This window comes from Nannospalax galili, unplaced genomic scaffold, assembly GCF_000622305.1.
Source record: "Nannospalax galili isolate Female #2095 unplaced genomic scaffold, S.galili_v1.0 scaffold184, whole genome shotgun sequence".
Classification (NCBI taxonomy): domain Eukaryota; kingdom Metazoa; phylum Chordata; class Mammalia; order Rodentia; family Spalacidae; genus Nannospalax; species Nannospalax galili.
The window spans coordinates 2,270,021-2,295,940 of record NW_008351649.1 but is presented as its reverse complement, the minus strand read 5'-3'; the positions used below and the strand labels follow the sequence as shown (position 1 = coordinate 2,295,940).

At 50.0% G+C, this 25,920-nt stretch overlaps 1 protein-coding gene across 1 annotated transcript in view; it reads right to left on the bottom strand.

Annotated features, from left to right (window-relative positions):
• Positions 1–22,544, bottom strand: part of Grhl3 (grainyhead like transcription factor 3) — a 33,660-nt gene extending 11,116 nt beyond the window's left edge. Inside the window, exons 1-9 of the mRNA XM_008848616.1 lie at positions 22,508–22,544; positions 10,334–10,520; positions 7,658–7,719; positions 5,307–5,652; positions 4,993–5,066; positions 4,198–4,351; positions 3,895–4,006; positions 2,604–2,698; positions 567–725 (exon numbers count right to left, since the gene is read on the bottom strand). Of these exons, the coding sequence (XP_008846838.1) occupies positions 567–725; positions 2,604–2,698; positions 3,895–4,006; positions 4,198–4,351; positions 4,993–5,066; positions 5,307–5,652; positions 7,658–7,719; positions 10,334–10,520; positions 22,508–22,524 (1,206 nt within the window). The 5' untranslated portion in view covers positions 22,525–22,544. The remainder of the gene's footprint in view (positions 1–566; positions 726–2,603; positions 2,699–3,894; positions 4,007–4,197; positions 4,352–4,992; positions 5,067–5,306; positions 5,653–7,657; positions 7,720–10,333; positions 10,521–22,507) is intronic.
• Between the last annotated feature and the right edge of the window lie 3,376 nt (positions 22,545–25,920).

Sequence of the window (25,920 nt, the reverse complement as noted above, 5' to 3'; positions counted from 1 at the left end):
GGAATCATTGAGCTAGAAAGCCCTAGAATGTTGTAAGCAAAGCCTAATAAGACATTCTGATAGGAGTTTGGAAGACCAGAAAATTCCAAAAGAAATGAAGACAACAATAGTCTAGAATATGAAATTTCAAAGAGGTGCAAGTATGCTCTCAGAATTGGCTTAGAGGCCCTTTGTGTTATATTCTGGCTATATTCTGCCCATGTCCTGAGAACTTCAGTGTATGGGGGGATTAAAAAATAATGAACTAATTAGTTTGGTAGAGGAAATGTAAAACAGGATAGCAGGATAGTATTCAGCCTGTGGCGTGGCTCCTATCGACTTTTTCATCCAGGTGAAGACAGAGAAAGAGAGAGAGAGAGAGAGAGAGAGAGAGAGAGAGAGAGAGAGAGAGAAGCAAGAGCGAGGAAGACTGATGGAGATAAAGGAGACATGGAGCCAGATTTACAGAGCCCTGGAGAGCAAGAAGGGACAGAGAGTGAGGGTGAGCATGGGACAAGGAGAGACAGGCACCCCTAGAGGCAGGGGCTTGGTGTCTGGCACTCTGGTCTCTAGGCCCTCGTACACACCTTGTCACAAAAGATCTTGATCTGACAGACAGCACGGTGTACCAGGCGCTCAGCACCCGTGCCACAGTCATAAGTGTCAATTTGCAAGTTCAGGGGAACACCCTTCACCCCCTTCTGTGAGGAGAAGTCTGTGCTCAGACAGTTGACACCGATAAACACCTGGGGACAGAGCAGAGAGTTGGGTAAGTGGCCTCTTCAAGACTACGTGTTCAGTGAGCACCCTTCAGCCACCCCCGGCCCATCAGGCAAGCATCATCACCCCCCTTTTCACAGACAGGGAAAGGGGTGCTCGGGGTGAGAGGAGGCTTTCCCGAGGCAGCCTGGTCCTCAGGCAATGGGAGTCAGGCAGCCACGCACTCCCTAGTTCACTGAGGGTAGCCCACCCTGGGAGGCGCTAGGGCCCTTCAGGGACTGGAGATCCAAAGTTTTATTTTTCTACAGCTTGAAGCAAATTAGTGACATGACTTTCCTGCTGACTCAGAGACACAGAATTTGACACAATCCCTTCACCCTAATCACCAGTTGCAGCCAGAACTGTATTCTAGCTCCTTCCATTTGGGTGGCCCCATACCTTTTATGGCTGATGGCTGCCCTGGCCATCTCTGTTCTAGAGCTATAGAGGCTAAGCAGGGATAGTCTGTCCCCCAAGGGGTCAGGGCACATGAGCCTAGATGTGACCCCTGGTCTGATGTGGGGAGCTCACCAGCCTGTGGCTTGGACAGATCCTGTGAGCTCCCTGACCCTCTGTTTCCTTATCTACAAATGGGGATGGGTAAACTTATCCTGCAAGGCAGGGAGAGGGTTCAGATGTGGTAACCTGGGGCCTGTCTCAGCAGGACTAGCCCTGGCTGACTGTTATTTGAGGGGACTCAGGGCTAGACTCTGCTACCCAGGCCGGCCTTGGTCTCTGAGACATTTCTCTTGGAAATGGCCCTGACCTGAACAGCGGGGTTGGGGGTGGGATGCTTGAGCAGACCCCTTGGCCATAGGCTTGGTGGGGGGGGGTGACGGCAGCAGGTAGCTCATGCTGGGTGGAGCTCCTTTCACCTGGCCCAGAGGCTCTGCAGCCTCTGTCAACTTCAAGCTTGCACTGAGACCCAGGCCTAGAGGCACAGAGACCGTGAGAAGATCCCCACTGAAACCCACCCCTCCCTTCTCATGAAACTCTCCCACCCTCCAGAACTGGTCCACCCCTCCCTTCCCACGAAACTCTCCCACCTCCAAGAAGGGACAGGCTCTTCCTTTAGCCCCTAGCTCTGTTTGAATAACAACCCCATCTGGGTTCTGCCCCTGTCTCCACATCTTCCTCACCTCCCTCCAGGGGAGACAGGGGTCCACAGATGCCTTTGGGATGAGTGGACCAAGGCCAGATGGGTGTGGCAAGAGTGAGCAGGGCAGGGAAAGACAAACTGGAGAGAGGTGACCCAGACCCTGAGGCCAGGCTAGTGCCTGTTCTACAACATAACCTTTCACACAGGACACCCAAGAGAGTCCAGAGTACCTAGTCTGGTGACAGGCACTTGAGTGAGAAAGCTCCAGGTTTTCACACTGGCATGAAGATAGCTGGTGGGGCTTCCTCTCCCTGGCCTCTCCCATGACCCCATGGCCCTACTGTGTCCCAGCCTCTTAGACAGGACAATGGGAGCCTCACCACAACCCAGTGTGAAGATTAGAATTGTTGACAGGCTCCAGGAAGCCAGTCCCTGGGCTCAAGCCTCCTCTGCAACTCCTGAGCCCATATCGGCATGCCACCAGGGGTTCTGAGCCCCTTTTTGTGGGGCTCAGATGTCCTGTCTGGTGAATGGGCAGGCAAGGTTGCTGATCTCATCATGTCTGATCCCCATTACAACTGGTCAGTTGAGGCTATGGCTACACTCTGATCTTCCAGCCATAAAACTGAAGCTGAGGGAGCTCACAGGATCCAGATGCCTCTGGATGCCATTGCCTCCCTGGGTGCTCAGCAGAGTGGATGCCACCGTCCTGGGAGCAGGTGAGTCTTTCCCAGAGTGCAGTCACTCTACCCAGGCCGGTACTGACCTTGGCTTCCTCGTTGACGTTCCACACGAAGGACAGCGCGTTGTAGGCCACCTCCTCGATGTGCTGCACTGTGTTGAAGTTTTCTTTGCAGTCAGCTGAAAGGGCAGGAGACCAGGGTGGTCAGTGGGGAGGAGTCTTGGGGCACCATGAACTGCACCTGACTCCTGGCAGGGACATGTATCCCTAAGCTGCCGTCTAAGAGGAGGGACTATGTGCTCTGGAGCACAGAGGGGAAGATGAGGCCAGCCTGGGAAAGGAGAGTTTCCCCCAGTTTCTGCCAGCAACATGGGGCCCTCAGTATGTTGAGGTGAAGGTTACATTTTTCTGGGGGGTGTGACATAGATCTCAGATAATGCATCAGGAACAGTACGGCAATAACGGCACTGATAAAAGTAATCTTGGCAGCTAGTGTTTATTCAACACTTAACACAGCAAGCCTCCTCCTCCTAGCTCTGAATATTCAGTTTACACGCAAGGAAAACAAAGCTCAGAGAGGTTTGGCTTCTTGCCCAAAGTCATAGAGCTAATGAAAGGCAGAGCAAGGAACATAGTGCAGATCTGCCTGGTTCTTAAGCCTATTCTCCTAACCATCCTGTTGTTCAGCTTCTCGGCTAAGTTCCCAACCAACATGCCACCTGCACTATGTGCTCCAGTGTGGCTGGCCAGTAGGGCAGCTGACATCCTACCATTTGACAGGTGGATAAACTGAGGTATAGGAAGGGGAGGGGACATAAGTCACACAGCTAGGAAGAAAAGGATGGACCCAGAAAAGGCTGGAACTCTAGTTTGTTTGGAGTGGTCCAGGGTCAGGGTGGCCCACCTAGAGGGGCTTCCCTATCCTCCATCTGTGGACAGAGATGAGATTAAGGTCCTAGCCCCAAAGTGAACCTGCCTGCCTTGGGTCTCATGTAGCCCCAGGCTGGCCTAGAACTTGCTAATGCAGTCAAGATGACCTTGAACTTCTGGTCCTCCTGCCTTCATTTCCCAGCTACAGGGATTACAGATGTGCTCCATCATGCCAGGTTTATGCAGTGCTGGGGATGGAACCCAGGGCTTGCTGCATCCTAGGCAAGCCCTCTACCAGCTGAGCTGCATCCTAACCATTGCAGGGCCTAGTCATTGACTTTGTCTCGGTCCCAGGTCCTGTTTATCCCAGAGCAATGCAGAAAACAGCCACTGCTTCTAACAGTAAAGTCTTTCTCACTGTACACTATGGTACTTGATCTGGGGGAGGGGTTTGGGGAAGGGGCACAGGAGGAGGGGCCTGGGAGGGAGTGGGGTAGGCTCTCACCCACGTCGATGACCCGCTGCTTGGCAGTGGGCTGCCGGGAGTGCCAGTGCTTCCAGAACCGCAGCTGCTCCAATGGGACCTTCTCGTTATCGAACACAACCATCACCACACTCTGTAAGTGAGCAGTCATGTCACCTGGGTTTGGAGGCCCAGGTACTGGGTCCCCTCCCAGTGCATGGCCCAGCAGTCCTGCCCTTCATCCCCACAACCCCTTCTCATCAATGACAAGCTGACAAGCCAACAAGCAATCCTCAGCAGCCTCTCCCCAGACACTTTCCCCAAGCTACTCCAGGGCCCACAGACCTTGACTTTGCTGGAAGACAGGGTGAGGCCTTTGCCTCCTGCTGGTGTGCGCAGGGTGACCGGGTAGAACTGGCCTTTGTTGAGGTAGGCCATGGGTGACTCCCCTGCCTTGATGTGGATAGCTTTGGGGGAGCCCAGGGTGTACTCGAAGTCACTGTGGGGAGGGAGAGGAATATGAGGCAGGCTCCTGAGGCATGGGGCAGGGGCCTGGGTCTGCAGTGGACATGCAATGTGACCTTCTAAGTCTCTTTCTTTTTTTCTTTTTTTTTTAAAATAACATAGAAAAGTTTAATATATTTTCATGTTTTTTAAGTCTCTTTCATCCCCCAGGAAGGTCTATTTAATGGCTCTATGGAATCACATTCTAGCTGACTAAGGGAGATCCAAAGAAAATCAGACCTGGGAAAGGGACAAAGCCATGGGGGATTGATCACAACAGAGCTTCAATTTTCTTTCTTTGGGGGTTGTTTGAGGCAGGGTCTTACTATGTAGTCCAGGCTAACCTCACACTCACTGTGGAGCCCAAGCTGACTTCAAACTTGCAATAATCCTTTTTCTGCCTGCCATGTGCTGGGATTATAGGTGCACCGCCATGCTCGGTTTAGAGCTCTAGTTTTCTGATAGAATGTTGAGTGCAGATCTCCCTGTCACAGCCCAGGAACAGGCTGTGGAAATTTCTCTTCTCATCTGCCTTTCTTCTTTTCTTTCACTGATGATATCTGGTGTTCTAGGGACAGCGTGAGGCTCTGTGTGCAGCCTCGCCCAAGTGGCCAAGGGTCCTGGAAACTAAGTTACCTCTTGAGGCTAGGATAATCCTCTGGACATGGGGGTTCCGGGGATGCCTTCAGGATATCTGGGAAGAGCAGCGACTATAGAGAAACACAGGGGCAAGAGAATAAACGACCATGTTCAGGCTGCAGGGGCCTCAGTCCAAGGCCGCACATATGGCTACACAGGTTGTAACAGAAGTACATGGCAGCCCTGCCTTGTGTCTAGGACTCTTTCTCCCATAGATGATAAAGCTCTGACTTCCTCACTGTATTTTCTCTGTTTACTCATGCACGCATAGATCCAGGGGTGCTGTGAGGGATTCAGGGGTGGGCACTCACCTCCTGCGGGTCATCTTTGAAGGTGCTGTCTGGCTGCCAGCGCTGTGTGGGTGGCACCCCATGAATGCTCTCAAACAAAGAGTTGAGGGAGCCATTATCATACATCTCACTAGTGGGTAAGAGGTAGCTGTCCACAGAGCTGGCTTCCAGCTTGCTTGGACCTGGGGGGAGGGGAGTGGCCTTGCCGGGGGTGGGCACGGATCCCTCCAAGCTCAGCAGGTTGTTCTTCTTGAGTGGGTCTGGGTAGTCAGGGCTTCCAGACACGTTCTCGGTGAGAAATTTCATGAGGTGTGTGGGGCTCTCAAGGGGGGCAAGGTCCGGCTCGTAGTCCATGCTATGGTAGTACCTGCGGAGGGGGGATGATAAAAGTGAGCACATTCTTTGCTCTGGGGGTTGGGGACCTTGACTGGACTGAGGGTGAGCCCATGTGAGAAGCTGTACTATAAGCTAGGCTCTATGCAGGCCAGTTTGGAGGAAGTGAGTGTGAGGAATGGTCCCTCATGTAGGCACCGGGTTGAGGGAACACCCTGTTTTATCTATCACAGGATTTGTTCATTTAAAAACCTGGAAGCTGCCATGTGGGTGCTGGGATTTGAACCCCGGTCTTCTGCAAGAACAGCCAGTGTTCTTAACCGCTGAGGCAGTGTTCAAATCCCAGCACCCACATGGCAGCTAACAACTGTCCGTAACTCCAGTTCAGGGGATCTGACATCCCACGGCATTGCACTTACCTACGTGCAGGCAATACACGCATACACATAAAAAATAAATAAATAAAATATTTTTTAAAAATCCTGGAAGCTTGATCATTTGTTTCTTAGCTAAATGTCTTTGTGTCAAAATATTCCCACTTTAAAACAGCTGTGTTGGGTCAGCCAGTGGGGTATGTCTAGGAGGGGGCTGTGTACCTGTGATACAATGAGTACATGCTTAGAAAAAGGTCTGGTAGGATATACTCGAAAATGTTGACTGGGGCAGACAGAATTACAAGAAATTTTTACTTTTTACTTTAGATGTTTCTACAGAGTTGAAAATCTTTTCAAGAAACAAGTGTTGTCAGATGTGGTGGCTCACGCCTTTAAACCCAGCACTCAGGAGGCAGAGCCAGAGGCAGGCGGATCTTTGTGAGATTGAGGCCAGCTTAGTCTACATAGATAGTTCTAGGTCAGGTGGGGCTACAGGGAGACCCTTTCTCAAAAAACCAAAAAAAAAAAAGAAAAGAGAGAGAGAAAGAAATATGTAATGCTCTTATAATCAGAAGTTACTAAACTGTGGAATTCATTTGAAAGAGGCCCACACACCCAGACGAAATCCTACATAGTCACCTCTGTGAGGTCCCCATTGACCAGGAAAGAGGAAGTGGAGGAACAGGGGTAGCATTCTACCCTCTCAACCCTTAGTCCTCACCAGACTGTGCTCAGCCTGTGCTATTTTCTACAAGGAAAAAGAACATTGTGGCCTGAGGTGCTAATGCCACACAAAGGCCAGAAAGCTGTGGACAGAAGTCCCAGAACTCGGCTGACCTCTTGGAGGAGCGTTTGGAGTCCAGAAAGAAAAGCTGCCTCCAAGGGTTTCCTCCTGCTGTGGCTTTGAAGTTTGTTTGCAGTAAATGCCAGGCCACACAATATAGGCATCTAGGATCTGGGGTATGGAGTATGTGTGTGTGTGTGTGTGTGTGTGTGTATGTGTGATGGTATGTGTGTGTTTTCAATCACAGTTTTATTATGAGTTAGCAAGGCTCTTCTGCTGATACCATCTTTTTGAGATAAGGTCTCTTTAGCCCAGGCTAGCCTCAAACTCCCCCTTGTAACTGAGGATGAACTCTTGATTCTCCTGCCTCCACCTCTCAAGTGCCAGGACCTCATACATGCTAGACAAACACTTTACCAACTGAGCTACACTCTCAGCTGGCCACCAGGTATTTTGAAACCTTCCATAAAATTGCTCTGGCACAGCCGAGCGTGGTGGTGCACGCCTTTAATCCCAGCACTGGGGAGGCAGAGGCAGGCAGATCTCTGTATCTTCAAGGCAAACCTGGTCTACATAGTGAGTTCCAGGACAGCTGGGGCTACAGGGAGACCCTGTCTCAAAAAAAAAAAAAAAAAACCCCAACAGCAACAACAACAACAAAAAAACATTGCTCTGGCATATTGAATTCAGGCTGGATTGTAAATATTCTTTTCTTCTGATCTTAAAAGAAGTTAAAAAGTTTTGTGAGTCCTAAGACATACTGTGGACTACAGCACTATACCCCCTGTGCTTAACAGGCAGGCCAGTCAGCATTAAAGGGGCCTGGGTGGACGGGGGCCGGGGGGGAAGGAGAGAGGCGAAGGTAGCCTCAGGAAGCTCACCTTTTTCCTTGGTCGTTGCGGCCACCAGTGCTGGAGGACAGGATCCGCTTCTCCTTGGGACCCTGGGAGGAGAAGAAGGAAGAATTGATGGGTGTTCTTGGCTGGGCCTTACTATTGGAGCCTTGTACTCTCCTGGGGCTAGGGTCAGGCCCTCGGATGCCTGGGAGAGAACCTAGTAATCCCTTAGACTGGCAGACTTTTAGCTACTACTAAGTCTGAGCCCCAAATTACAGGGTAGGAAGCAGTTCCCCAAGTTTCCCAGTTAAGAGCATGGAATCAGGAGACAGACAGACCAGCCTGGGTGACTTATTTTACTGCCTAAAAACACTGTGTGACTTTTGTTTTGAGACAGTCTACCTGTAGCCCCAGCTGGCCTGTAACTTACTAAGTAGACCAAGCTGGCCTTGATCTCATAGCAATCTACCTGCCTCTGCCCCCCAAGGATTAAAGGCATGTGCCACCATGCCTGGTATGACCGTGAATGATGGTACTCTCTGAGATTCTGTTTATTCAAATGTTGAACTGGGGATCATAATACCTGCTTCAAGGGGATTCTAAAAAACTACCTGCTTTTTAAAAGTGTGCCTCCTATATGTTAGGAATTGGAAATGTTTTCACTCTTCTTATTTAACCTTCACAACTACGCTGAGAATCTATAAATATTGTCACTATTACCTGGATGGGGAGATGGAGGCCAGATTCCTCTGTCTTAGGGCAAGAAACATGACTCTGAATCTAGATTTAAAAAAAAAATTTTTATTATTTTTATTTTATGTGTATGCGTGTATTGCCTTCATGTAGGTATGTGCACCCATGTCGTGCAATGCCCACGGAGGACAGAAGAGACTGTTGGATCCCCTGGAACTGGAGTCACAGACAGTTGTTAGCTGCTATGTAGGTGCTGGGATTCGAACCTGGGTCTTCTGCAAGAACAACCAGTGTTCTGAACTGCTGAGCCATCTCTCCAGCCCCGAATCTAGATTTCTTGATTCCCTACGAGATCTACCACATGTTGGCTGTGTGATCTTGAGCTTCTGAACCTCACACCCTCATTTGTAAAAACACAACCAGCCTGCAAAGCATTATGGGTATTCAAAGCAGCACCCAGGGGCAGAGGCACAACTTTGACAAAATGACCTTTTGTGATGATAATTATATTATTTCAACTCTTCTGTCCCTAAGACTGAGGAAACTGCTATCAAGCTCTGGAGACTATAGCCTGGTTCCAATCCTAGGAGATCTGAGGGAGGGCTTGGCCCCACACTGCCCAAAGCCATGTGTCCATCTGTGTCATGTCCAGATCTCAGGTACCCGAGCAGGTGCTCTGGTCACATCAACAGGCCAGGCCCGCATGGCCCACAGGGCTGCTAAGCCCATAGTGTGCTATCTTTCCCAAGACCCTGCTGTACTGAGACCAACAAGACTGTCACCTCAGGGCTGGGCCCCAGCAATCCAGTTCTGAAATGGCTTCTTGCTTGAGAGAGGTGATGGTGGATTTTATTTTACTGTCTGCCTTCACCCTGCAAATCCCAGGCTGGGGTTTGAACCTAGATGGAGAATTCTGGCTCCCACCATGGCCCTGAGCTGAGGCAGCCATTCGAACTTCCTCCCTTGTCCTGGGCTGGACACTATCTAAAGATTGCCAGTCTGCTGGGAGGTGTCAGGCAGGGGAACCAGGGCACCCTGAAATGAGGTCCAGAGGCAGCCTGGGGCCTTTGCTATGAGGACTCACACACCTCAGCTTCCCTGGACCTCTGAAGTCATGAAGAGAATTCACTTTCCCCATGTTCATTCAGATATTCAGATAGGCAGGGATGCCTGGAGCTCTGGCTTGACAAGAGGCTGGGCCTTCATTCATGGACCCTCTGTGAGGCTGTAGGCTGCAATCCATTAGCCATGTCTGGCATAGGCACTGCAGGTGGTGATGGGGAGGGAGCATGCCATGAATTCATATTTGTGATTGCTAACTGTTTCAAGCTCAATTTATCAGAGGTGAGAAGGCCCAGTTCCTGCTCCCAGGAGCCAACAATCTCCCAGCATCAAGGCTAAGGCCCTGGAAATTACCAGGGAACAAGGAAAAACAGAATGGTGGCAGAGACAAGGAAGGACAGGAGGAGAAAGGGAGAGCAGATGGGGCTGAACAGTGTCTGAGCGAAGGGGCCCTTGGGATACCCAGAAGGAAGCAGATGGGTTGATGAGCCGACTCCAGGTGGTAGGGATGGAGGGGAGGCTAGGATGACCCAAGGGGATGGGCAGAAATGATGGGGGGTGCTGTGATGAAGTGTGCTTGGCCAAGCCACGCACTGATACAATTGATATGTGCTCTGCACCAGGTGGTGGACTGCATGGGCTGCTGGAGATATAGCAATGGCCACGATGTCCAGTAGCTAGCTCATGGGGAGATGGTGAAATGAGTAGACATTTTGAAGGAGAGAAGTGAGGGGGAAGATGAAAGGTGCTGGTAATACAGAATGAAGACCCATGAGAACCCTACCCCCACCCTCGAGAGAGAATGAGGTGACATTTGAGCTGAGTCCCAGGCGGATAGTAGGGTCTAGTCAGGAGAAAGGAAAGAGCAGCAGGTGCGAAGGCCCAGGGCGAGGGGCTGCTGAGCTCGATGCTGACAGTGGGGACACCCTCAGTGGGTCATCACACATCCCGAGGTGGCAGGCCTACCATGTAATAGTCGTAGAGGAAGCTCAGGGCGGCAACACTGTCATCATCCCCGTTGACTCTCATCATGGCCTTGGTGGCAGCCGTCAAGGGGTTCTCCAGGTATGTCTTCCAGGCCTCATCTTCATTAGTGTAGGGAAACTTCTGGAAGTTCACAGGGTCATTCTTTAGCAGTCGCACAGACCTGAAACTGCAGTCAGGTAAGTAGGGTCACTTTAGGCTGGGGAGATAGCTTATCGGTAAAGTGCTTGCCACACAAACATGAGGACCTGAGTTTGGTTCCCAGAACCCATGTAAAAAGCTGGGCGCAGTGGCCTATGTTTGTAATACCAGGGCTGGAGAGGCAGAGACAGGTGGATCCCTGGGACTCACCAGCCAGATGGTCTAATTGGTGAGTTCCAGGTAGATAAGAGGTCCTGTCTCCAAAAAACACGTGGCGGACAGTATCTGAGAACTGACAGATGAGACTGTCCTCTGGCCTCTACATGCAAGTACACATGTGCATATGCACGTGTCAGCATATACAAGTACACCTGTATACACATAAACACACACACACTTGTGTACATGCATATGCATACACGCACGTATGCAAACATAACACAGACAAATAAGAAGTGTTACTTTTAGGCTGTCCCAGAGGAATGTCCCTGAGAACACGGCCTCAGACCACTGCTCAAGAGTTCAGAGTTGCCAGCCTGAGAAACAAGAAGTTCCTTTCTTTGCCACCATTAGCCAGTATAGGGCAGTGAATGGCCATGAGCCCCAGAGCCACCAAACGCTGACACTCAGAAGCAGTGAACCCGGGGCCCGAACCCCTCATCTATGACACAGGACCATAATTATGATCAACCACGCAAGGCCTGTAAGAAGATCCCACGATACCGTGAACCACTGGGAACTGTTCACTGGGAATCACAGTCACATGCTCCAGAGAAAGAAACTTTCAGACAATCTAGCATGCCTTCTGAAGCTGTCCTGAGACCAAAAAAGGCACAGAGGCCTGTGGGTCACTGAATCAAGGACAAACTATGGCGGTAGACAGAGCGCCAGGGCAAGCAAGCCGATGGGCAGAGCTTAGTCCCGGGAGATGATGGTTTGGACCAACATGCAGTGTAGGGTTCTGAGCAGCTGCTTACACACCAGGTAGATGCAGAGGGACCTGAACACTGTACTGAGAAGGCTGGACAAATCTGGGGCATTGTAGCCTAGCAGCAAGCTGTACAGGAACAAAGGAAAGGTCTGGAAAAGGCTTCCTGTTGAAGGCAGACCTTTTGGTTGGGGGCAGAGCCTTGGAGACTGTTTCCCTCAGGAATGGGGAACGGAAGAACAGCAGTGGGGATATACAGAGAGCAGTGATGGCAAAGTAACATCTAAAAGAGGAAGTGGGGGTAGGGGAGCACAACCTTGTAACTCTAGTACTGAGGAGGCTTGGGCAGGAGGATTGTGAATTCCAGGCCAGCCTGGACTAGCAAGTGAGACCCTTTATCAAAAACAAAAGACAAAGAAAAGAGAATAGCTCATCTTTGCTGAGCAGACAGGTGTCAGGCACTGAGCAAAGCAGGTGCAGTATCTCCTCCCCTCAAGTAAGTGCCTGCTATCACTATTTCCATTCTACAATGGAGGGAACGGAAATTTAGAAAGTGAAGGGAGTTTTCCTGGGTTGAAATATGGGAGCAGCCCAAGCAGCCTTGGACTCCATAGCGGGATGCTGTGGTGCAAGACAGTATTCTCACAATTGAATTGAGGGACGAAGATATGTCAGATTGGTTAAAATGTAACTGCTGGACCTGCCCCAGAGTTTGTTCTTTTTCTTTTGAGGTAGGCTCTCATGTAGCCTCAGCTGACCTTGAACTTGTATAGACCAGGATGACTGATCTTTAACAGTTGATCATCCTGCCTCCACTTACCAAATGCTAGGATTACAAGTGTGTGACACCAGACTCAATTTATGCAGAGCTACTTCCCTAGCCCAGGAGATTCTGATAACCTTGGTCTGGGGTGGCTAAGAATATACATGTCTAACAATATTCCTGGTGCTACTGCTGCTGGTAGCCTGGGGATGATGCCTGGAGGACATCTGGGAAGGCACATGCCCCTAGTCTCATGCAAAGCTCTCGTGTTCATTTTAGAACACTGGGAGTGTGGAGGAAGTGGGAGTGAGAAGATGGGCTGGAGGCCGGAGAGATGGCTCAGCAGTTAAGAGCATAAGCTGCTCTTGCAGAGGACTTGGGTTCAGTTCCCAGCACCCACACGGTGGCTAACAACTAGTTGTAACTCCAGTTCCAGGAGATCCAATTCCCTCTTCTGGCCTCTGTGGGCATTGCATGCACTGGTGCACTTACATACATGTAGGCAAACACTTGTACACATAAAATAAAAATAAATTTTTTAGAAAAGATGGGCTGCCCGGCTCAGGGATGAAGTGAGTGTTCCCTGGTCTGCTGGTGTCAGAACCTCCCTTTCCACACAGACCACATGGACCTGACTGACACCACACAAGGGCACAAGAACAGCAGCAGCTGCAGCACAGCACCTTGGAAGCTCTTCATCCACCAGCTCTGCTTCTTGCTTCGTGGAGTGACTGCCTCAGCTTACAGATGTAGAAACGCAAGGCTTAAAGAGGATAAGGAAGTGCCCAAGATCCGCTGGCTACTCAACAACACTAGTGTGATGATGAGGAGGAAGAGGAGGAGAAAGGGAGGAGGAGAGGGTCTCATGACCTCAAGCTCACTCACTATGTAGCTGAGGATGACCTTCAGCTTCTGATCCTCTACGGTCCAGGTGCTGGGATTATAGGCATGCACCACCATGGTTGGTTTGTGCAGTGCTGGGGATTGAACTCATGGCTTCATGCATGCTAGGCAAGCACTCTACTAACTGAGCCACATATCCAGCACACAACCAGGATTTCATCTTGGGCTCATCTAGCTCCTGAATCATGTGCTTTCCACTCAGCCACATTGCTCTGCCATGACACAAGGGTGCAGTCTTTACCTGAGCAGAAAGCTACCTTAGTGCTGGAAGTGCTGTGACAGACCACATGCATGAAGACCCACCAGCTGCCTGGGGCTCAGGCACAGTCTTCCTCTTAGATTGGAAATGTCAGCAGGGCCAGAGCCAGGTAGACATTAGGGATTGAGGGATAGCTCTGCAGTAGTTCTGGGGTAGTGTCTGGTTCAAGACAGTGTCTCTACCATAGCAGTGGGCCCCAAAGTATGGGGTGCTGGACTCTCAGAGGGTGGCAGAAGGAACTGCCACACAGGAAAGAGGAAAGACAGAAACCTTCCTGCTGGAGAGGAGAAAAGAGAGGAGCAAAGAGAGGCACACCCGAGTTTCTGTTGCTATAAATCAAGGGGCCTCCAGACATAGTGGTGTGAAGAGGCCCCTCCTAGATGCCCCTGGGCCTGGGGTTAGAGGAACTTACTGAACAAACCCAGGGTGTCTGCCCCCACCCCTGCCCAGCCCCAGGTTATGGGAACTCCCTAACTAAGGAGGCATGGGAAAAGCAGGGGATGCCCAAGAGACCTCACCTCCCTGTTTTGCCCACTGGTCAACAAGGCTCACCAGAGCTCACACTGTTTCTTGTTTATAAATAAGACTCAGAAAAGTATCCACTCATTGCATTACACAGAGCAAGTGTATCTACACTTGAGAAAATGCTTAGAGAGTTGTGCCTGGCACATGACAAGTGCCTAATGCATGCATACCATGCTGGTACATAATAAGTGCTTAATGCATGCAAATTACTCTGGCACATAACAAGCACCTAATGTATGCACATCATGCCAGTGATCCAGGCTGGCTTGGAGCTAGACGCTGAGAGGCCTCCTAGTTATACCAGCCTAGTCACCTGGCTTCTACTTCTGATAGGAATGACCACTCTCAGCTTTGAAGTGTTATCTAGATCCTTTTTTCCTAGTCTGGAAATTTCCCTCCTCTGGAATACTCTGAACCAGTTCTTCACTGCAAGGTGCAAAGGAATTTCCCACCCACACAGGCAGGAGGTATGAGTGGGTGAGTCAATGACAGAGTGTCTGGTCAGGAGCTAGGAGCCCTGGAGTCGTGGTCCCCATGCCAGCTCTGGCCACCAGTCAGCCTCATGTCCCAAGACTAAGCATTAGCCTCTTGGAAGTCTTGACTACACATAAGGTCGGTGCTGAATTCTGTGCCAAATCCTGAAATTAGGAACTTTGGGGTCCATGCTCTCTGAAAGACTAGACCAAGGGTTGAAGGACCAGAGGGTGAGGCAGAATCAACCTTCCAGGGAGCACCTGCAGGCTGAATGGGAAAGGGGTTCCAAGGAGGAATTATCACTATGCATGACTGATGCTCAGAGCACAGGGGAAACCAGGTGACTTCCATACTAGGAGGTCACCTTCCCTAGGGCCTGCCCAGATTCCCAGCAGGTGCCCCGGCCCAAGACAGAACCCTTGAGCCATGAGAAGCTGAGAGGAGGTAGGGGAACTGCTGGGGGAAAGAACTTGGCCTTGGGCCATGTTTGTGACCTCAGATCTCTACAAGGGTATAACACAGTAGAACCTGGTACATCATGGGACGACACATCTTCATGGGGTTTGGAAGCCTGGTGTCCTTGAGGAAGGCTATGAGCCTTCTCAGGCAGTTTCCTCATCTTTTAAAGAGGTCTACTGAGTGTTCTCTGTGTGCCAGTCAGGGGCTTTTTCTGGGCCCTGGAAAATTGGCCAAGTTCAAGACAGACAGATAAGGCTTGGCTCCCATGGAACTTTTGGACTAATTGGAGAAGACAAACCATAAACATGTAGGTAAGTTAATTTTAGTTCATGATAATAATATCAGTAAGTCACCAGAGGTGGCTGCTTTAGAGTAGAGTTAATCTCTCCTGAGTGGTTAGAAGAATTAAATACATTAACATAAGAAATGTACTTAGCCCAGAGCCGGCCAGCAATAATGGTTCTGTAAATAATGTCATCTCCATCATCCCAGAACCCTAGAATGAGAGCAAAGGGGAGACTCTGCCTGAGGTCTTCAAATGATCACACCCCTCCAAGCCTTGGGCTCTGCCAGACAGTGTAATAACCACTTGCCTTGACTTTCACAGTCCTTATCTTGTGGTGTCTCCCAACTTACATGGTTTGTTATTAGTCCTACTTTAAAGACCCTGAAATAGACAACAGAGACAACACCTGGGAACGTAGCCTGGGAACTCCATCGCAAGTCACCTTTTCACCGAGGAGTACAGGGAAAAGGCTGAAACCAAGAAACCTGCACAGCAGCCTCCATCATTAGAGGGAATATCAAATAATTGCTCTGGGCCAGCCCCTGTCCTAGGAGAGAGATGGGGGTGTCCTTGCCATTATGGAAGATGAAGGCAGACACGACCCCCCAACCCCCACAAACAGACAGCTAATATCAGACATATGAAGAGAGCGATGAAGAAGCCAAAGGACCGTGAGCTGCCTGAGCCCTAGGGAGGGAGTGGCAGATGTTTGTTGAGGAGGAGGCTGAGAGAACAGGGAGGAGATGGGTGGGGAGGACCTGAGACCTTCCTACTGAGAGCCTAGGTCAAAGGCCTCAGCTTGGGTTGGGCCTACTGTGAGCCAGACATTTTGCATGTGTCACCTTGACTCAGGGGAGGCCAGCCCACTGAGGAGGAAACTCAAGTCCTGGATTTGATAATCCCTCTCATTTACATAGTGTTATGTTTTTCAGCGTGTACCTGTCATACATCTGTCATACTTGAGCTCCTACAATGCCCCTGTAAGATAGGGAGGGAAGCTATGACTGTCCTCATTTTATAGGGAGAAACACCAGTGGAGAGGGCCACCAATTGGCCTAAGGCCACCAGCTGATACTCAGGTCTGGAACTGGTGTCTCCAGATCTCGTGATAATGATGTGGAGACCCTAGTCCACCTTCACTGGGGAGAAAGCTGGGAATCAGGTGAGAGGCTCTGGGCCTGACTGCGAGACCACACCTACTGAGGCCTTTGTCACTAGCCAACAGGGGGTGCAAACTGCCTAGGCAGGGGTGTCAGGGTGGGGGGGGCTTTCCCCATCATGGAAGGGGTGCGGTGCCAGCCTTGGGTTCTGACTCTGGCACACATCGCTATGGCTCCAGCATGAAGGCAGCTGAGAGTAGGGTCTCATCCCAGTCATTCTCTGGCTCGAAGTGTCCACTGCTTTGGGGCCGAACCACTTCAGACTCCCAAAGAAGACTAGGTAGATGCTGTCACAGCTGCTTGTTGAGACCTTGTCATATAATTTCCCTCTCTAGAATCCTGGCAACTCAGGGTACAGAGAGACCTTAGAAACAGTCCCAGAGACACGATGACTTGCCTAAAACATGAAGCACAGAGCAGGAGTCTCCCAGAATCCTACTGAGTTCACTGCACCACATCACAGGTGTAAGTTTAGCAGAGTGGGAGGAAACCCACCACCAAAGGGGACAGCCTTGAGCCTCTGGAGGTATATGGCCCAGGATAGATCTGGCAAGGGCAAGCCAGGTCCCACTTCCCTGCAGTCTGAGGAGGAAGAGTTCCAGGGGCCACCTGAGCTGGGTGTTGACACCCAGATACACTTGTCAAACCCAACTGTGAGCCACCCAGCCTCCTCAGCAGGGATCGATCACACTCACTAGTCACCCACAGGGAGGCCCTACCACGACTGCTTACAAAAGAGCCACTTTTCAGCCAGCCCCATGAAAGGTGTTCCTGGGCATGACGGGTGTCCTAGGGTTCTTGTGCATGCTAGTGGCCCATCTGGTTTTCTGGATGCACAGGTTGTGAAAGGTGCCTTGACACATAAGCTGGAGAGTTCTTTGGGGGTCCACTGGGAAAATGATGGAGCACAGGGCACAGCGGTGTGGTAGTCCCAGTTTGAATGAGGCAGCCTGGACGTCTGATCAGAGAGGTGTGCCCCAGAGCTATCTGGACCTGGATTCCAGTCCACTTTTGCTACATCCTAGCTGTGTGACTTTCAGCAAGCAACCTGACGTCTCTGTGCCTTGGCTTTTCTTTCCTATAAAATGTGGGAAGATGAGAGTGATAACCTCACAGAATTTTGATGATAGCTAGCGTTCATTAAGGGATTATCAAGCGCCAAGTGCTAAATAATCTCTAGTCAAGGTCTTCTTTCATCTTTGCAACAACTTTGTGGAGAATTACTCCTGGAAGATGCAAGAGATACTGTGGGGAAAGGGATCTGCACAGAGCCAGCACATAATCATGTGAACCATTATTACTGTTACTACTGACACTCATGTTTTGGGGGGCGGGGTCGTCCTAGCAAACTGCACAATGTACAGCCTCACTTTCCCCCTGCCTGTCAAATAGGTCATCTCTTCCTCATCTGGATCCAGGTGGGCTGGCTGAGGGTGGTCAGGCTCCAGCCAACACTACTGGCTGGCTGCATGTAAACTGTAAATTACTTTTAATAACATACTTTTTTTTTTTTAGTCTTTTGAGACAGGGTCTCCCTGTAATTTCAGTTGGCCTGGAGCTTGCTATGTAGATCAGGCTGGCCTTGAACTCACAGAGATCTGCCTGCCTCTGCCTCCGGAGTGCTGGAATCAAAGACATGTGCCACCATGCCTTGCTAATAATGTACTACTTTTTAATTAGACCAGAAGCTCACTTACTGCTCTTTGAAAGAGTCTCCCCATATGGGAATTTTTTTCTTTCACACTCTATTTCCTTAGTTTCTGGTCTGATTTTGTTTTTCTATCTCTATTGTTCAACTGAGGTGTGAAAAAAAAGTTGAAGTTCACCCCTATCTCAGAATGCTGCATCCTTTCATTCATTCACTCACTGATTCATCCAGCAAACATTCTCAGAGGGTTATTCTATGATGGACAGCATGTGCTGAGCACCGAGGGCACAGCGTGAATCCTACCCTATCTTTACCCTCCAACATTCCCAGATCTTGCTGATCCCCTGAATTGGCCCAGAGCAATAACTCCAAATGTCAATGAGCTAATTGTTCCTTAAGACTTTCACTAGGTCAGCTGCTCTGACTTAAAAAAAAAATTATATAGAATTTATTTTGTGCGTATGTGTATGTTTAGCTGCGCATGCCATGGCTTTAAGCAAAGTCACAACCCTGGAGCGGGGCTCTTACTCTGTTCACTGGGCAATAATATAGCAGATCAGTGGCCAACCTAGGAATCTCTATGCTCAACCTGGTCTTCTAGGCCAGTGGTTTTTAAAAATTGAGCACATATCAGAATCATCCAGAAAGCCTGCCAGCCCCACCCCCAGAGCTTCTGATTCAGTAGGTCTAGGGTAGGGCTGAGAATTTGCATGTCTAAGTTCCCATGAGCCAGGGACATTTATTTATTTATTTATTTATTTATTTATTTATTTATTTATTTATTTCTTACTTTGGGTGCTGGTGCTAGGGATCGCTCAGGACCTTATACATGCTAGGCAAGGGCTCTACACTGAGTCCCCTAGTCCTGGGGACTGCATTTTTGAGAACGCTGTTCTAGATGAACCAATAATTATTTCTTACAGATAATAACTCTCTTTCCTTTTCTCATTTCAAAAGTGTCACAGGCTTGTAAAATACAAATATATAAAATGTGATCTGGGTGTGGTGCTGTACATCTTCAATCCCAGCACTGGGGAAGCTGAGGCAGGAGGATCATAAGTTTCCGGCCGGCCTGAGCTACTTAGTGAGTTTTCAGGCCATCCAGGGGTTACCTAGAGAGCCTGTATCAAATGAATGAATGAATGAATGAATGAATGAGCGAATGAATAAATGAATGAATGAATAAATAAATAAATAATAAATAAATAAATAAATAAATAAATAAATAAATAAATAAAACAAGGCCCTACCGAAGACTAGAAAGCAGAGAAATCCCACTGCTAACAGTCCCCAATGCATATAAGAAGTTGGAGGAAGACACAAGGGAGTCCTCAGCATCTCCATGAGCTCTTGGCTAAACCAGGGCTGGGTCCCTCCTCTGCGCAACCGCAATGCACCCTCCCAGCCTTCTTTTGGGAGGATGCAGATGTGCTTGGCAAGCACTTTACACACGGGTGCCGGGAACCTCGGGGCTCAGGCACTGTCCCTTCTTCATGCTGGAACTCCGCGGTGCTGGGTCCAGCCCGGGTCCCAGGCTCCCCCACCCCGGAACCCCCGGCCCCGCGCAGCCTCCGTTAGCACGCTCTCCCCGCCCCTCGGGCAGCTCCACCTCGTTTTACAGCCCCAGCTTAATGAGGGCTTTTAACTTTTCATTCACCAGCCACGTAACTCCGACTTTTAATAACACACCTCCTGCACGACAAAAATTTGCTCCTGGCAATCATGGTTTCGACCACAAAACCGCAGCGGGGCGGCGCTCAGGGTTAACTCTTTCAGCGCTGCGGGCCTTGTGCAGCTGGGTCTGGGATCAGATCGAGGTTGCCCAGGCTGCCCTAGGCCCTCTAGCCTCCTGCCACCTCTGTGGCTCCCCTCCATGATGGCAGAGGGTCCGCGTTGCGGGAGGCCATGGCCAGAGTCCTGAAGCATGGCTTCTGTGCGATGGACCTACTATGTGCCAAAAGTGTCAGGGTCGCAAAGCCCTCCCTCCAGCGGGGCAGCACTATGCAGGTGCCCCAGGCAGCCTTGCACATAGTAGGGCCTCAGGACCCTCGGGGAACTCCGATGGGGCCAAAGGTTACTGAGCATCCCCCTGCCCCCCGCCCCGCCCCCTGCAATCCCTAGACTAGGGTGGAGCCTGTTGCTAGACAGTGTCCACTCAGAAAGACCCATAGTGGGCATTGCACAGGTGCAGGGCAGCAGGCCCAGGAGCCTTTTCAGCCTGCTCCTGCCACAGGGTTTGCTAAACTGCAGGCTGGAAGCACTCAGGGTGGCTGTCTGGCTGAGGCCCATGGCTGGCAGAGGTGCCCGGCGCTGGGCCCGACCACATGAAAGGCCAGGCACTTACCACCCACCAGCTGCCTTGAGCCGGTTTCTGACTACACTGCCTGGCCTCCATGCGCCTTAACAGCTGGCCTTCTAAGCCCTGTCTCCCACTCTAGGCCTAGGAATCAGCTGGCGGGCAGGTGGTCCACTACCCCAGCTTCCCCTGACAGGTATGTGTGTTTATAGCCCTCATTTTAACTGAGGGTCAGGGAGGACAAACTAGGATCCTGCAGTTGGTGATGGCAGAATCCAAGGGATGCAAGTCTGACTTTTTTCCTGCCTCAGGGCTGACAAGTTAGTTGTTCATTCTCTGAGGGTTCCAGATGTACACTTGGCCCAGTATGTTCTTCCAAGAACCGCCACAGCAAGACCAAAACCTCAGCATCAGTACCAGCACTGCAGAATTTGCAAGAGCCAAGCACTAGGCACCCCCCTCCCCCATCACAGGGGCAGCTGAGCCCCCAGGCTTTACCATTGTAATTGCAAATGGTAGCCTCAAAGTTGGCCCGCAGTTACTCAGCAGGTACAGGTTTCCAACAGATGAAGTCGCCACTGTCAGTGGATCTGACTTCAAATCCAGATCATTAAAAGCCACAAGCAGGAAACCTTTCTGTCCAAGAAACCAGCTTCAGGATATACACTCCCCCACATACACAGCAAGAAGAAACCTGAATAGATTCTGTCTGTAGCCTCTGCACTTTTAATCAGCATGTTTAAGTGTGATGGATGGATGTATCTCAATTTTGTGTGTGTTCAAAATATGGAAACAGAAAGTGAGAGGGCTCGGAAATGCCCAATTGCTTATTTCTACATCAAGTAAAAATGGCAGTATTAGCTTGCTCTCTACCAGGTTTTAAAGCAATCACTGGTCTGAAATTAAATGCCATAACCACTCTATCAATACGACTACTGAACAGAGTCTACAGGTGAAGAAACTGACAGGCAGGGAAAGTGGCTAGCCCAAAGTCACACAGATAAGTGACAGAGCTGAGGCTTGAGCCCAGGTGCCAGCACAATGTGTTTTACTCTTTACTTGGGGTCCAATTGTCAACACATTGTTAGCCCCAGGAATTCATTCGAAAAGAAATCTGATGCTTGCAACCACAGTGATTGTACTGTAAATGTGATTGGCCAACCCAGAGGGACCCAAGAGCTAAGAGGTATGATGGGATCCTGTCTGCAGCGAGGACCCACCAATTCCTCTGCCTACAAGTGTTTAAGTTCTTAAAATAATCTGTTGAGAGACAGACATGAGAAAGGAGAAAAGGTAAAAACAAAACAGCTGTTTGACTCTGGCCTCTGCCCACTCATCTCCGAAGATGGAAGAGGAAAATTGGCGTTTAAGTCTGGCTTTGCCAGCTCTCTGCCCCCAAGTTAAAGCAGCCCACGTCCTTGTCTGTCTCGTCCCACCTTCTCTGAGGTCTGGACCTGAAGCAAGGGCCCAGAGTGAGGTCAGCATCAGCCACTTGGGATTCTGAATCCCAGATGTGGGCAGGAACACACCTGCATCCTGCCAGGTAACAGAGGTGACCTCACCAAAAACTACTCCTCAGCTTCCCCAGCCTTTGGTTAAAACTGACCACATTTTATAGAGCACAGCTTCAGACCCTGGGTCTTTGGTAAGCGTTTCACAGCCTTCAGCACGCTTAACTCAAAAAATCCTACAAAGCATTCTTGTTCCCATTTTCTAGATGGGGAAAATGAAGCTCAGATAAACCAAACGGCTTGTCCAAGATCACACAGCTTGGGAGGGACAGAACCTGGACTTGAACTGAAGGTAGGCCCACTACAGAGAGTGTGTATTTGACCAACTGAGCAACTGTGGACTTCTCAATTGGGATCATCCCAACTCAACAAACAAGTCCCTTCAGAGAAACCCAACTCTGCCTAAGACAGCTCTTAGAACCACCTCAAAGAAGTTCCTTTTGGCAAGAGGAAAGAAAGCTCCACCGGGCTGGCATGTCTTTGGTTTCCAAGGTCTCTTCAGAGTTTCAAAAAGCGGTGCCAAGAACCTTCACAGTTTCAGTCCTGTGTTTCCCTGCCTAGCTCGAAACTGCTCAGCAGAGAGAAAAAGGAAAACTATTTTCCCAGGGAGACAGTCAGCTCTAGATTGAAGGCTGAACCTGCCTCAACACGCTAAAGCAGGCTCGTCAGCCCATTCATTCACCCTTACAAATTGCCGTGTGAATCCTGGCGCCGGCCTCCCGGCTCTGTTCTTCCCTCGGCTGGAACCCCAGCCAGCCTTCCACGCTGGCTCTGAGCACAAGGCATCCGCAGTGTTTACTCACTCAAGTTCATTCGACATCTTCCTGCTCCCTGGCTCCGACGATCTATCCTCTGGGCTCCGCCGCGGCTCTGCTGACCGCTTGTCTCTAATTCTCGCCTGACACAGACATTCCCTGCCCAGAGAAGTGTTTGATTTATGTTGAGCTTTGGGTGTTGAATTTTTGCTGACAGCGGTTCCCCACGGCGTTGGTGCTGATTGGCTGTAGCTACAGGTGCTACGGAGGACTGCAGGTATACCACAGCAGGTGCAGCTGTTAACTCTTGGCCCACCAGCAGGGGCGGAGCTATGGGGGGCTGACTGGGTGGAGCTGGCCAATTCCTTCCTTGCTGAGGGGGTGGGGGGCGGAGATGAGGGAGGGGGCAGGAATAAAAGATTGGGAAGCAACATAGCTAGAGGAAAAATACAGGGATAGATACTTGGCTTAAAGGAGATCTCTACCTGTTTCTGGTTCAGATCCCAGGATCTAGAAACGTCTCCTGCAAACACCAAATTCCTTTGCCCCTAACTTCTCTATCACAGGGGAGAGGTAGTGGCCCTCTGTGCAAGTCCCTTCGGGATTTCCCCTTTCGCATAACATTTGTGAAGACTGTTTTAGTTATTCAAGTGATTTCTTTAGAGTCTCATAATAGCCGACTAGGGTGGACTTACTCCCCTCCCCAACCCACGGTACTTTACAGAGGAGGGAGGAAACGGAGGCTGTAGAGGTACTGGGACTTGCCCAAGGGAGAAGCTAGTGCTGGTCTCAGAATCTGGTTAAGTCGTCTGTGAGACAGGCTCTTCCATCTGTGAGCTGAAGCCTGTGGCCTCAGTCCGCAGACACCCATTGAGCACTGTGTGTGCAAGGTCCTCTTGTTCTGAGTTCTGGGCAATGGGTAAAAAAAAATCCTGATTCTCACCGGAGGAGTGTGTATGTGGTGGGGGTAGGGAAGTAGGGCAGGGCAGCCTTTCATCTGGTGTGATGCCAATCTGAATGGGATGTGGGCAGACCACATGCCTCTGGCCAGGCCAGAAAGGATGGAAAAGTTGAAGGTGGCTGCCTCAGAAGCCTTGGCTAGCTAGTCATTTTAAGCGCTTCGTTCTGTACTGGGGGCTTGGGAGAAATCAGTCTCCCGTTTAACAAAGTGATAGTTGCTGTGTGCTGTCTTCTGTAAAGAGCAGAAGTGGTAAAGCTAGAGGGCCCATAGATCCCCAACAGGACACCAGGATTAAAACGAAATAAAGCCTAAACCAAACATCTTGGGGTCTTACTTTTACCCTCCCCGCATTCCTACCCCCTGCTTGGCAAACTATTTCTTTGTTCAGTCTTCCTGAGAACCTCACCTTGGCCCTCTCCTCACCCTGAGAAGAAAGTTCCTGCCAAGTAGATGGAGATTTTTCAGGATAAAGTTAGAATTCAACGGAGCCCTCTTAGGTTGGGGTAAGACCTGTGGAGAAGGAGTACTGGGTTTGAAACTGGTCAGAGTCTGGTTTCTCCCTGAAGGCTGTTAGGAGGGCACCCTAGGGAGCCCTAACAATAGCAAATACGGCTGCGGATACAGCCTCTGAGCAGGCCTCTCTAGTCACTCTTGCTAAAGTAGACAGTCACTGGATTTCACACCACTTTATTGTGCTCCCTGCAAAGATTTTTTGATAGTTTTCTCCTTAGCTGTCCGTCTCCTCTTCACCCTGGAATTCAAGCTCCTAGGAGCAGAGGCCTGTCTGTCTTGGCAACTCTCCAGTGCTCACTTCAGTGTCTGGCCCCCAGTAGGTGTTCAGTGTGCCACGCAGATCAGGTATTGTGCCAAGCCCTCACATGCATTATCCCATTACCAAACGTGAGCCAGGAACTTTTTTATTATCTCCATTTTTAGATGAGGAAACTTCCATGCAAGTGAGGAGTGGGCAGTGGCAGAGTTCAGGAGTAAAGTGAGAGCAGCCGCTTGGTGCTCGCTGCAGTCCAAAGGATGGCACACTTCTCTTTGTACCTGTGAGCTCGCCCCGTGGAAGGTTGGAGAGTTTCTGTCAGCTGTGTTGCAATGGCTGTAGGGTGACTCATGGCTGGCGTGGGGGAAGGGGGCTGGGATTTCAGGTGGCATGTCTGTGCTTGCTGGGCTTTATAAATGGGTCCTCTCCTTCTCTGGGTCCTCTGCAGTCACTCACACCCATTGTTGGAGATCAGCAGAAGGTCATTGTGTCTTCTCACACAGAAAGCCTCCAGAAGGCACCCTAGGTGAGATGGTGGGATTAATGGTCTGGGATAGGCATGCAGGGATGCCAGGAGCTAGTGTGCACGGTCACGAGACTCCACCCACAGGAGCCCTCTCAGTCACAAGGCAGGACACGTACGTCCAGACCTTCACTCCTACAGCTCAGAGGGACTGAGTTTTGAAGCACACTGCTCAAACCTTGGTGCCTGACTTCACTACTCCCTGGGAGCATGTGCAGAGCTGAGGGCCAGGGGAGGCCGGCACCACTGTCCTTGCTAGGATAGTCCAGTTCTTGATTGTCTAGGAGATTACAAGCAGAGACCGGCCAATCAGATGTAACATAGTAATTACATTCACAATAATAATAAATAATTACGGCTGCTATTCCATGTTTGTATTTTGTAAGCACTGTACAGAGTCACCTGTTTTAGGGAACAGTATCACTTGAAGACAGAGCTCAGTTCAAGCCCCAGCCCAGTTGGGCAAGTGATCAGCTCTGAGCCTCGGTTTCCTCACCTAGAATTGGATACAAAAATAGAATCCGACCGTCATAAGGTTGCTGGGTTGAACTAGATGATGTAGGTAAAGTGCTTTGTTCAATACCCAGTACTTAGCACTCAATTGTTAGAAAATACTTTTTCCTGGGGCTGGACAGATGGTTCAGCAGCTAAGAGCACTGGCTACTCTTGTAGAGGACTTGAGTTCAGTTCCCAGCATGCACATGGCAGCTAACAACAGTCTTAATTCCAGTTCCAGGGGAATCTGACACCCTCTTCTGACCTCTGGTGGCATTGCACGACATGGGTGCACTTACCTACATGCAGGCAATACACTCATACACATAAAATAAAAATAATAAATAAAAATACTTTTTAAAAGGGAAATACCTTTTCCTCATCAGGCTTTATTATTTAATTTTATTTATGTTTTTAAATTTTATGTGTACGCGTGTATTGCCTGCATGTAGGTAAGTGCACCCGTGTCTTGCAATGCCCGTGGAGGTCAGAAGAGGTTGCTGGATCCCCTGGGACTGGAGTTATGGACAGTTGTTAGCTGCCATGTGGGTGCTGGGATTCGAACCCAGGTCTTCTGCAAGAACAACCAGTGTTCCTAACTGCTGAGCCATCTCTCCAGCCCCCAGGCTTTATCATTTAAACCTTATCTAAATCTACTGAGAAAAACGGCAGTTTTATTTTATTTTTATTTATTTATTTTTTTGGTGGCCTGG